Source organism: Crotalus tigris, unplaced genomic scaffold (genome assembly GCF_016545835.1).
Source record: "Crotalus tigris isolate CLP2741 ecotype Arizona unplaced genomic scaffold, ASM1654583v1 scf7180000017765.3138416, whole genome shotgun sequence".
Classification (NCBI taxonomy): domain Eukaryota; kingdom Metazoa; phylum Chordata; class Lepidosauria; order Squamata; family Viperidae; genus Crotalus; species Crotalus tigris.
In genome coordinates, this window is record NW_024096620.1 from 1,971,334 (window position 1) to 1,984,673 (window position 13,340).

Genomic DNA, 13,340 nt, shown 5'->3' on the forward strand with positions numbered 1-13,340 from the left:
GAGTATAGCTACTATTATTTAGAATAACAATAATTCAGTACAGCTTTCCCCAATTTCATGTTTTCTAGTTCTGCAGACTTTAATTGAAAATTACAATTCCAAAATATTTTGAGTGGACCAGGTTTATTAATCTTCATAAATAAATAAACCATATTTTTCATCAATGTAGTGCCCTCTAGTTTATTGATATTAAAACTCTCAGATTCTGACTGACCAATGCAACTGATAATTTTAAAGAATTATAGTTCAAATAACTGCTAGGCGTAGTTTGCTGATACCATGTTTAACAGTACCATGCATTACGTAGATGCTTATAGTTAAAAAATAGCATTTAAGTGCTTAAAGAAACCTTTATGAAATGTATTATTAACAGTGATAAATGATAAATGAACAGTGATAAATGAAATTAAATTTGATGTATTTGAGTACATTAATACTAGGTTCAACATATCTGGTATGTTACGTATAATGTTATTTCAATTCTATGTGCTTTCATATTAAGGAACCATTCTTTATTTTTAATTTCATGTCTAACATTTACTTCTAAAAAAGTTACAGAATTATAAGGGTTGTGAACATACATTAAAAATTAGAACTCTAAAAATTATTGGGCACAATTCAAATGTCAGAAACAATGTAATTTCATTCTGAATTTAAATATGAATTCAAAGATAACAATATAAAGACCTCAGCAAGATAGATAAGTTGACAAGGTTTTGATTCTAAAATATAATATTTGATCAAAGCAAGGAAAATTAAAGTCTCCCAAAGCAAGTTAGAAGTAACAAGGGTTATTAAAGTGATTAAAAAGTCTCTTATTAAATAATAAAACAACATTTTCAAAAATGCTACAACTTTTTGTTTGTTTAACGTAAGAAAAACTGTGCTTTCTAAAGAAAGCGCATATAATATATATACAGTGGGGCAAAAAAGTATTTAGTCAGCCACCAATTGTGCAAGTTCTCCCACTTAAAAAGATGAGAGAGGCCTGTAATTGTCATCATAGGTAGACCTCAACTATGAGAGACAAAATGAGAAAACAAATCCAGACAATCACATTGTCTGATTTGGAAAGAATTTATTTGCAAATTATGGTGGAAAATAAGTATTTGGTCATCTACAAACAAGGAAGATTTCTGACTCTCACAGACCTGTAACTTCTTCTTTAAGAGGCTCCTCTGTCCTCCACTCATTACCTGTATTAATGGCACCTGTTTGAACTTGTTATCAGTATAAAAGACACCTGTCCAAAACCTCAAACAGTCACACTCCAAACTCCACTATGGTGAAGACCAAAGAGCTGTCGAAGGACACCAGAAACAAAATTGTAGACCTGCACCAGGCTGGGAAGACTGAATCTGCAATAGGCAAGCAGCTTGGTGTGAAGAAATCAACTGTGGGAGCAATAATTAGCAAATGGAAGACATACAAGACCACTGATAATCTCCCTCAATCTGGGGCTTCACGCAAGATCTCACCCCGTGGGGTCAATATGATCACAAGAACGGTGAGCGAAACTCCCAGAACCACACGGGGGGACCTAGTGAATGACCTGCAGAGAGTTGGGACCAACGTAACAAATGCAACCATCAGTTAACAAACTACGCCGCCAGGGACTCAATGCCAGATGTGTCCCCCTGCTTAAGCCAGTACATGTCCGGGCCCGTCTGAAGTTTGCTAGAGAGCATTTTGATGATCCAGAAGAGGATTGGGAGAATGTCCTATTGTCAGATGAAACCAAAGTAGAACTGTTTGGTAGAAAACAACTCGTCGTGTTTGGAGGAGAGAGAATGGTGAGTTGCATCCAAAGAATACCATACCTACTGTGAAGCATGGCAGTGACAACATCATGCTTTGGGGCTGTTTCTCTGCAAAGGGACCAGGATGACTGATCCGTGTACAGGAAAGAATGAATGGGGCCAAGTATCGTGAGACTTTGAGTGCAAACCTCCTTCTATCAGCAAGGGCATTGAAGATGAAACGTGGCTGGGTCTTTCAGCAATGACAATGATCCCAAACACACTACCCAGGCAATGAAGGAGTGGCTTCGTAAGAAGCATTTCAAGGTCCTGGAGTGGCCTAGCCAGTCTCCAGATCTCAACCCCATAGAAAACCTTTGGAGGGAGTTGAAAGTCCGTGTTGCCCAGCGACAGCCCCAAAACATCACTGCTCTAGAGGAGATCTGCATGGAGGAATGGGCCAACATACCAGCAACAGTGTGTGCCAACCTTGTGAAGACTTACAGAAAATGTTTGACCTCTATCATTGCCAACAAAGGATATATAACAAAATATCAAAATACTTTTGATATTGACCACATACTTATTTTCCACCATAATTTGCAAATAAATTCTTTCCAAATCAGACAATGTGATTGTCTGGATTTGTTTTCTCATTTTGTCTCTCTGACAATTACAGGCTTCTCTCATCGTTTTAAGTGGGAGAACTTGCATAACTGGTGGCTGACTAAATACTTTTTTGCCCCAATGTATGTTTGTGTGTGTGTGTGTGTGTCTGTGTCTGTGTATGTACATGTGTATATACATCCTTGATCCACAGCTGAATTTGGAACATCATTTGACGGCTGTGGCTGGGAGGACCTTTGCACAAGTTCGCCTGTTGCACCAGTTGCGACCCTACCTGGACTGGGAGGCTCTCCTTATAATCACTCATGCCCTTGTCACCTCACATCTGGACTACTGCAACGCGCTCTACATGGGGCTACCCTTGAAAAGTATTCGGAGACTACAGTTGGTCCAGAACGCAGCCACGCGAGTGATAGTGGGTGTTCCTCGATACACCCACGTTACACCTATCCTCCGTGAGCTGCACTGGTTGCCTATTGGTCTCCAGGTCCAATTCAAAGTGTTGGTCATTACCTTTAAAGCCCTATATGGCTCAGGGCCAGGCTATTTGCGAGACCGCCTACTACCTAATAGTTCCCTATGTCCAGTTAGATCCCACAGGCTGGGCCTCCTTCAGGTCCCGTCGGCCAAGCAGTGCCATTTGGCGGGGCCGCGGAGGAGGGCTTTCTCTGTGATGGCGCCCACGTTTTGGAACCAGCTCCCCCCAGAGATTAGGACCGCTCCCACTCTGTTGGTTTTCCGTAAGCTGCTTAAGACCTGGCTTTTCCGGCAGGCCTGGGGTTTATAAAATCTGACCCCTGGATGACTGTTCTTGTACTGTTTGTTTTGTTATGTTTTATGTGTTTTTTTATTGTTAGCCACCCAGAGTCCTCCAGGAGTGGAGCGGCTTATAAATTTTAAAAATAAAATAAAATAAATAAATTATATGTGTGTGTGTGTGTGTGTGTGTGTGTGTGTGTGTGTGTGTGTGTGTGTATGTATGTATAAATAAAATACGAACACCAGGAGAGTATAAATATAAAAATATACTTTACTAAAAGCTGCCAAGTTTTCGTTTGGAAACTCCAAACATCATCAGGGCTAAGGAGCCAGTAAACAATGATGACTTAAATGGATTTTGCCGGCATCTGCACCCGGCTCATGGATCGCATCACCGGTCCCGGCCGGTTAATTAGTGTTCCAGATGTTTCTTTATTACTCTCCTTACGCTTCCTTCTATGGTTCTTCTGGATCATTCCTTCCACTATCTCATTACTGGCATTCATCTCCTCCACCACCCCTTTATCCTTATTTCCTTCCATAGTACTGACCCTCCTCCCCTTTTTGTTTTCATTTTCCACCCTGGGGGCATCTGTTTCTCCTCTATCAGTGTTACAAGCTTCCCTGGGCTCACAGACGCTCCCCCCCACACACGCTTTTCTCAATCCCTGCTCCATACCCTTTCTTCTCACTCCTCCACTGTCATGAGTAACTTTCATACGGGTGTTGCGTATTTGGAGGTCTATGCCCTCCTCCTCCGTCCTGGCAATCTTCGTGTCGACAGTTCTCCACCGTTCCATTTGTTTGCTGCGTGATCGGGTGCTTATTCCATCTCTCAGTTCATCATCCTCCCTCCTCCCTATCGCATGCCCTTCCCCATTGCTGATAGGAACGGTATTCAGGCAGACACCAGGTTTCCAGATCTCTGCATTCTGATTCCCCGCGTTCTCACTCTCCTCTCCTGTGCTCGTCTTTGGGGGGACTTCAAAGTGTTCGTCCCAGGGGGGTGTATTGTTGGTGGGGGTATTCCTTGTCTGCAGAGGGTCCAGGCAGAACACCGTGTCTCTCCCTTTCACCGTATGCCTAGGCAATTGAGCCGTGCTTTCGTTCTTCTTCTCCCCGCCTTTTTTCTTTTGATCTTCGTCGACGTTCCCCACAGCGTCAGGCTGCAGACTCCTCATGCTGGATCTTCCACACTCTCCACAGTTGTTGTTAAGTTCCAGGGGTGGGGGTCTATTGTGGTGATATTGGGGAAGGGGGAGATCTTCCATCGGTGGATGATTACGTGTGTTTGACAGTGGTGGCCTCCTCAGACGTTCATTAGAGCGGTATTGGTGTTGATCGGGCAAAACGGGGGTGCCCCTGGAGTGTCGAGGGTTAGCCAAAGTTCCATCTATCTGCTCAGGATGGAGGCCAGGTATCTTGTCACATTTACAGCTGTACAAGCATTGTTCAGACAGTTTATAATGATTGGCATGGTGTTTAAAATCCCATTTCCTCAGTGCTTGTTGCGCTGGATGTAAGTCAATGTGACGATTAACCGCATCTTTGTTGGAATACCATGCCTCTTTCAATAGCCGGCCTCCCTTAGTGCCGTCCTCAGACATAACGCGAACATTCACAAAGTCAAACTGGTGGCCATGTTGTGCCATATGCATCCACAATTGAGAATGCTGCTCGCCCCTTCTTATAGCTAACTGATGTTCATGCAAGCGAGATCTTAAATGCTTAGCTGTTTCACCCACATAATTGCCATCGCAGTTCTTGCAATTGATTTTATAGATTACTGCTGATCTATCCATGGCAGGGAGTGGGTCCTTGGGGCGAACGACTTTGGACCGTAATGTCTGATTGGGTCTGTGGGCCACTTCTATTCCATGGGGGGCCAGCAGTCTGGCTGTTGCTTCCGAGACATTATTAATATATGGCAAGGAAACACGCATTCTTTGTAATAATGGTTCCTCTCTCTTTTGGTTGTTCCGGGACTGGGGTGTAAGACCGTACTGTCTGATAAACCTCAAAGGATACCCATTACGTTGACAAATCCGGAAAAGGTATTGCCTTTCTTTCTTCTTAAACTCCTCAGTGCTGCAGTGGGAGTCCACGCGCTTAAACAATGCTTTAATGCAGCTAGCTTTATGAGATACGGGGTGGTTGCTCCTATAGTGGAGTATTCTGTCCGTGTGGGTGGGTTTACGAAACACTCCTGTAAGTAACGTCCCATCCAACTGGTGATATATTGACACGTCCAGGAAGGCTAGGTGACCTTGTTTTTCTTCCTCCACTGTAAACTGGATGTCGAAGCAGATCGAGTTTATTACTCTCATAAAGGTAGCTACATGTTGTTTTTTAACAACCGCAAACGTGTCATCCACGTACCGAACCCAAAATTTGGGTTGGTATAAGGCCATAGCCCTGTGTTCTAGTGTTGGAGTACTATTTCCGCTATAGTGCTAGAAATGGGGGAGCCCATAGGTGTCCCTTTAACTTGTTCGAAGATGGTACCCTGGAAGGTGAAATAGGTGGTGAGACATATTTCCACTAATCGCAGAAGGTCGTCTGTCTGAAGGGAGTCCTGGTGGTGGCTCCCTTCTGTATTCCTCAAGCGCTCTCCCAGGGCTGAAATAGCTAAGTCCTGGGGGATGGAGGTGAAGAGGGAGGTAACGTTGAACGATACCATCCTCTCATCATCTTCCACCCTAAGGGTCTTAATTCTGTTGAGGAATTCTTCTGCAGAATTGACTGTTGTGGGTCTACCTTCCACAAGGTGGCCCAGATGAGTGCTAAGCCACTTCGCTAATCCCGATGTAGGGGTACCTATAAATGACACGATAGGGCGAAGTGGGGTGCCTTCCTTGTGGATTTTTGGGAGCCCATAAAAATCTAGTGAGCGCCTTGTCATGGGGGCGTATCTTCTTTAGGGTACCATCTCCGATTTTCTTACTGCGTTTAAGATTATTAAGCAGTTCGTTGATTTTATTCCTAAGGGTAACTGAGGGATCTTTCTCATCTATTCTATAGGCTGTTCTATCATTGAGGAGTTCGAGCGCCTTGGTGGTATACAGCGTCTTGTCCATGATAATGGTCATCCTCCCAGAGAAGGAAGCGTAAGCAGAGTAATAAAGAAACATCCGGAACACTAATTAACCGGCCGGGACCAGTGACGCGGTCCATGAGCCGGGTGCAGATGCCGGCAAAACCCATTTAAGTCATCATTGTTTACTGGCTCCTTAGCCCTGATGATGTTTGGAGTTTCCAAACGAAAGCTTGTCAGCTTTTAGTAAAGTATATTTTTATATTTATACTCTCCTGGTGTTCGTATTTTATTTGTACCATAGACATGCCCAGGAGTCGTATTTTTATGCAAATTTTCCAGCATATATATATATATATATATATATATATATATGTTTTCTGAGGTTTTCACGGGTGTTTGTATGTAGGTCTTTGGTTGTTCGGGTTTTCTCCCACGTAAAATTGGAAGTGTCTTGGCGACGTTTCGACGAAGTCCCATTCGTCATCTTCAGGCTGTTGTTTTCAGCTTCGTGCTTTGAGCAGCAATGTGTGGTCTTAGCTGTTTCTTCCTTTTAACTGCCAGTGGGGGTATGAACTGATTGGGTGGGAGCTTGGCTGTGTTCTGATGGGGTGGAGGTGTGTTCTGATTGGTTAGGGGCTTGGCTGTGCTCTGATTGGCTGGGGGAGTGTTCTGTTTGGTTGTGCTCAGGTTAGTCTGAGTTGCAGGGGGGTTTAAGATTTTGGGCTGCCTTGCTATTTTTTGGCTTCGCGTTTGTGGTCGTGCCTCATCTTCATGGAGGGTGTCAGTTTGCTTCATGTATGGATTGGGGGGGGTTAAAGTGGCTAATGATGCAGTTCTGGTCTGGCTTCTGGTTTGTGGTCGTGCCTCATCATCGGTGTGGCTTTGGGTTTGCTTTTTGCGTGGATGTGTGGTGGTGACATCCTGTGTGGGTTTTGTGAGTGTAGGTCTGGTATCATTTTTTGTGTTAGGGAGTTGTTTGTCAATAAGGGCGGGTTTCCAAATGGCTGGTAGGCGGGCGGTATCATCTCGCTTGTTCATGCTGTGTGGGCGTTTTTCTATCTCGATGGCTTCTCTGATTATTCTGTTATTAAAATGTTCACTTTTGGCAATGGTTCTGGTAGTTTTAAAGTCAATTTCATGTCCTGTGGCTTTAAGGTGTTGGACCAGGGAAGATGTTGGTTCCTCTTTTTTGACTGAGTTCTTATGTTCTTCAATGCGTGCACTTATTCTTCTGTTGGTTTGTCCGATGTATGTGGTGGGACAAGTGGTTATACGAAATCCCATGCACACTTACAGTATCCCCACAGTCATGTGACTCATATTTATAACAGTTGCAGTGGCCCAGCATCATGTGATCACGTTTTGCCAAGCAAAGTCAATGGGGAAGCCAGGTTCACTTAACCATGTTATCTATTTAACAACTGCAGTGATTCATTTAACAACTATGGCCACAAATATAGTAAAACAGAGCGAAACTCATTAAATAAATGTCTCACTTAGCAACAGAAATTTTGGCCTTAATTGTGGTCATAAGTCAAGGCCTACTTGTAAAACTATTTCTATAACACAAATTCTCCTAAATCAACTAAGGATATTACTTTTTCTTCTTACACCTTTCTAAAAATAACTTTTCTTTGCTTCTCTTTTAATCCAGCTGAAACTAGAAATATTGTCATTTGGTAATCGTAATCATCCTTACCTTTCTTTTCAGCTGTTTAATCTCAGTTTCTGTAATTGAATGCTTGACTTGCAACTAAAAATGCAAAACAAACAAGTGAGATGAAACGCCATTGTTCTTATATACATATATTTGTGTCTGCATACATCTTGAGAGATCTGCCTATCTATGTCAGGTTTGCTGTACATGCAGTGGGCGGCTCAAAAGAGTGCTGTCATGCATTCAAATATAAACTAAAATATCTAACCTGAAAAATGACTCAGTCTATGCAAGTTAATTAAAGAAAAAGTATTGCTGGCTAGCCTCTCCTAAGATTAGGATATTCAAATTGCCTAGTGAAGTCATTTCTTCTTAAAGATGTATTGTCATATTCAATTTCTTAGCCAGTCTGGGTTTAAATGTTTTAGTGCATATAAATACTTTAAAAAAATATTAGTGCAATTGTTTAAGCAGACATGTCCTAAGGTAGCAGCAAAACCTGAAATAACCTATGAAATACATCAATACTATGGAGGAAACAATAGAAATATACATGTATACTCTAACCAAAAGGAAAAGTTTGCAACCCTCAAACTGTTAAAAATAATTGAATATTTTTTTAAGCTATCTTCCTTCTACCTTTATTTCTTAGAATCTCCGAAACATAAATTCCAGGTTTGGAACTTTCTGGGAAGACAAATTATCTCAACTCTAAAATAAAAATTATGATGATGAATGGAAAATAAAAGATTGTGATACAAACAAACAAGTAGTGGTCAGATAAATTAAACAGTGGTCAACACCAGATCAAAATCTGCTTGGGTAACAGCCAAGAAAGTATTTACCTGCTAATGAAAGAGTGCTTTATGGACAGATATTCACAGCAAAAATGTAAAAAAAAAAAAAGTAAACTTGCAATTTTCTTCAATTAAATATTTGATAAACTGTGAGAAAAGTCTGATGTGAAGGACAGGAATAAAATGTATGGCTTATAAGCAGAAGTAGACTGCAAAACTGACTTGATCAGTAGTTGGCAGCAAGAGCATATTCCACATCTGGAATTTTGTAGTCCAGATACGACAGCACTAAAACTGGTTGTAAATGTCTTCCATTCCAGAGTTACAATAAATAATGTGTTTGTCCAACTAACTGCAGAATAACTGCTTAGTTTGTGCCCATTTTAATGGGTTTGGTGGCTGGAAAAGGGGAGGGATCTGAAAATATGAATTCCAGAACTGGATTTTTAAAAAAATTATAAAGCCATAAATCACTCTTATCCTCAAAGCTTATAGTCGCTTCTGCCCTTCTAAAATAATACTATAAGCCACTGAACTATATTTAGGTTTCTAAACAAGCAGGTTTTCAAATAGCTTTGAAAACTACAATCTGTCCACATACAGATGGTTTACTCAATGTTTTCTCTGCTATTAAAACAGGTTCTTGTATTATCAGTATAAACAATGAACACCAGTTGTATTTAGATAATTGAGTAGAACATAATATGGCACACAATAAATGTAGCATAAAAAAGTATCTCAGCAATAGAAATTTTGTAAAATTAATCATGTTTACTCCTAACTAAATTCAAAATGTAGTGCCTACAAAGTAATAGAAGCAATCCAATAATTACTTGGGAATGAACCTCTATGAACACAATTAACTGTTTCAGTATAAACACAGGTAACCTTTTCTTGGATACGGAAGGCAGTGTTCTATTATAAGATGAAGAGATATGTGGAACATCAGTCTGACAAGAGACGACAAGGGGCTGGATTAAGCTAGGGATGATCTACATCGGGCAAGTTGAAGACTTGTGAACTTCAGCTCTCAGAATTCCCCAGCCGGCACAACCAGCCGGGCTGAAGTCCCCAAATCTTAACACTGCCGTTTGGAGACCCCTGATCTACACTGCATAGAAATTCACTAGTTAAATTTAGCCGTATAATTTATCTCTTGGCTCAATCAACTTCTCAATTATTATGTTGGGGAAAAACTGGAGAAATTAACGCTATAAATGCTGCTTAGAGGTCCTGGAGATAAAGAGGGATATAACACTGATGAATGAAATTCATCCTCTAGCCAATTCCTTTTATTGTTATCATACAACACTTATTTTAAACCAACTGCTTCCGTCTTCTAAATCTAAGACAAAGGGAAGCTCTTATGTCCCTCTGCAGATTTTTCCTGATATTAAAGAAAGAAATGAAAACGGATTTGTGTTACCACAGTTCCAAAAACCAGTTTGAAAGGAATCATGGAAGAGAACTGTTGATCTCATAACTTGGTTATAGTCTTACAGACAATCTGGTGGCTGCTGTAGGATAAATCAGAATTAGAGAATTAAAAATTAAAAAAGCACAATTCTCTAATTGTGCTCAAGCCATGTACCCATTAACCGTGAATGCAAATGGGCAATATTACACTCTGCACTGAGAGGAGACTGTACCAGTGAAAATATTTTTAATATTTTCTGAACCCCAAATACAAGCTTTTGTTTTACAATTTCTAATTTCTAATTCTCTGGTTTACCTCTTTAAATTTCTGAGCCAATCTTTCCAGTTCTTTCGGAGAAAGCATGTCATCATTTTCAGGACATTCAAAGAAGTGAGTGGTCTTTCTGCCTCTTGAAAAGGCCCCAATATCTTCTTCATCTTCATCTGTAGCATATTCCTCTGTCTTGGAAGCCAATTTATTTTTTTAACAATTTGTTTAAACAATTTTTAACATACTGTCACTAAGCAAAAGAGTCAGTTGGTTTTACTACAAAAAAATTCCCCAGACAAGTAAATCTAATCAAGTTTAATAGCAAATAAAAGTTAGAAAATCTGTAAATAATGGAACCAGGAAGGTGGAACATTCTAGAACTGTTCTAGATGAGAAGAAAAGCAGTTTTTTATATTACTTATTTTGCAATAACTTTACTATCTAAGTGTGAATTACCCATTTGTATGCTTGAAGATTAGGGATCCCTATCTCTTCTTTTTCGCAATGGCAACTAAAGTGAAAACTAGAAGCTTTTAAAAATAATCAAACCTGGATTCTCAGTTTTTGACTTCAAAAAAGTATCAGAAAATAGTGAAATAGTTAACTTTGGAAGAAGGTATTATTTCCAGCTGCAACTACCAAAAAATGTTAAAAGTAGAAAGAATGAAATATAAATAAATAAGGAATGAATGAACAGGATACCTCATCATCATCATCATCAGCTTCATAATGGGCATAATGGCGGCCTCTGTGGCGCTGGTCATACTCTATGGTCTGTTTAATCAATTTACCCACTTCACTTACTTGGCCTGCTTTTTCTCTGCCTATTATAAACCTGAGGAGAACATAAATGAACAAGGATAATTCCCCCCTCTTCTCTTATTACTAAATATCCAAATATAGAAAACAATACTGGAACATCTTACAACTAATATGGCTTTAAACATTTGTGGACTTATATTCACTTTATCAAATAAAGGGAACGGCATAATCAAAGCCCAAACCTTTTGTTTAAAGCAGATATTTTATAGTGCAATTGAGTTATACTAAATTTGTTTTAAATGAGGAATTACAAATCATTTACATTTTTGATGCAGAATAAATTTATAAATTAGATTCTCTGAAGCAGCAGAGGTGTTTTTACTATCTGCAAATTTAGATGTCTCTACTAAATAAGCACTTGAAGTTATGTATATCAATTTGTGTATTTTTTGTTCTATTGACTTTATAGAAAAGAAGAAAGACTGTATTAAGGAGCCAAGCCCTTTATACCAGATAGCTGTTTCTGACTGTTCTATACAATAAAGGAGAAACAGTTGAAACATTTTGAATAACAACATTCAAAATAGCACAAGACTAAGGGATCATGTAAGAAGCTGCACACATGCATACATCCCATACAGGAGCAAAAGAGCATGTAGCTTTCACTTACCTTTATAATCCTGAGGTTGTATGCATGTCCTCAAAATTAGAAAACTATTTTTATATAACACAGATAATCCTAGAGTTATGACCATAATTGACCCTGGCAATAACAATTGCAAGTTATGATTATTGTAAGCAGGTCACCTTGTGACCAGGCCCAATTTTATCATTTTTTTTGTGGCAATAATTAAACAAACACAGAGGTCGTAAAGGAAAGCCATTGTTCACTATGGGGTGTTCTTTTGCCAGGAAGCATAAGTAAACACAGGTTTCCAGCAAAACATCATAAATTGTAGTCATATACAGGGCGCTGCAAATGGCCATAAATCTCAGCTAGTTGCAGAGTCCCTTAAATATTATCACATAGCTGTGATAAGAAAGGTCATAAAATGGGGCAAAACTCACTTAACAATTGTCCCGCTTAGCAAGGGAAATCTTGGGCTCAATTGCGGCCATAAGTTGAGGACTATCTGTAATGTCTAATTTTTTAAAGGAAATTTTTAAAAGTAACAGAAATCTTCTAACTAAGGAAAGTGAAATGTTTAGAAACGAATGCTGCAGGAGAATTAAAAGGTTAAATTCACACAGATGACTAAACATTATCCACCTTCCTAATATGAGAGAGTGCAAATCATAATTTCAAGCCAGCTGCTAAATATCTAGATTGTCATGACGTTACTGCAAGATGCTCTGATGGCCAGAAAGATAGACAGTCTTGCTGTTATAAGTTTAAACAGTGCTGAATGAGAAGACATTAAGCAAGGGCCACCTGTACCATTTGTCAAATGTGAAGTAACAACCAGTAGAATAATATTTAATATCTAATATACTTATATTAAGTATAGATATATTAATGCAGAGCACTTTTTGAAAATGTAATTGTTTTCACTCCATTTATTTGGGTTACGCTATTTGTGTTATTACACAGTAGCATTAAGTTTATTTTCATTTCATTAAATTTTATTTCATAGCATAGTTGCATTAAATTTATTTTCATTTCTTTTCTAGGGTTTCCTAGAAAATGTTACCTGACTCTTCCTTTAGTACGTCTAAGAACGGCAGAGGCAAAATCCTGTGAGACACCAACCATGTTGACTCCATCTACTTCAATAATTTGGTCATTTAACTGCATCCTTTAAGAAAAAATAAAAACAACAGACATGTAAAGAAATATATGACATCTTATAATCTGCTTAATGAAAGTTACAGAAGGTTGGCCCTAGTCCACTGCTGAAGCCTCTTTTGAAATTTAAATCAAATGCTTTTGAACTTTCTTCAAAATTATTCAGTATCAGGTATTGTGGCAAGTTATGAATACAGCTGTGTACATTTTGAACCAATAACAATAAACAAACTCGTTATCAAAAATGGATACTCACTGGAATAAAAGACACTACAAGAGTAAAGAGGGAAGCATAATGTTGCACAGTACTGAGGCTCAACTCTTTTTCACCATTCAATTTCCTTCTGATTTCTTAAGTTTGCATTTAAGTAAAACCAAATTAGTAATGCAACCAGTAATTCAACTTGACTCTTGAAACAAATGACATTTTGATCATACCCAGTAAAGTTTTCTGCTAAATGCAACTCAACTTACACACACACACACACA

At 39.3% G+C, this 13,340-nt stretch overlaps 1 protein-coding gene across 8 annotated transcripts in view; it reads right to left on the reverse strand.

Moving 5' to 3' along the window:
- The window catches only part of PPP1R9A (protein phosphatase 1 regulatory subunit 9A), a 171,441-nt gene that overhangs the window by 37,293 nt on the left and 120,808 nt on the right, over positions 1-13,340 (reverse strand). For all 8 annotated transcript variants that reach the window (XR_005556460.1, XM_039341476.1, XM_039341477.1 and 5 more), the window contains exons 6-9: positions 12,757-12,861; positions 11,006-11,138; positions 10,349-10,495; positions 7,862-7,915 (exon numbers count right to left, since the gene is read on the reverse strand). Coding sequence is in view for 7 of the 8 variants with exons in the window: in XM_039341476.1 (XP_039197410.1) it covers positions 7,862-7,915; positions 10,349-10,495; positions 11,006-11,138; positions 12,757-12,861 (439 nt within the window). In the remaining variant the exon portion in view is untranslated. The remainder of the gene's footprint in view (positions 1-7,861; positions 7,916-10,348; positions 10,496-11,005; positions 11,139-12,756; positions 12,862-13,340) is intronic.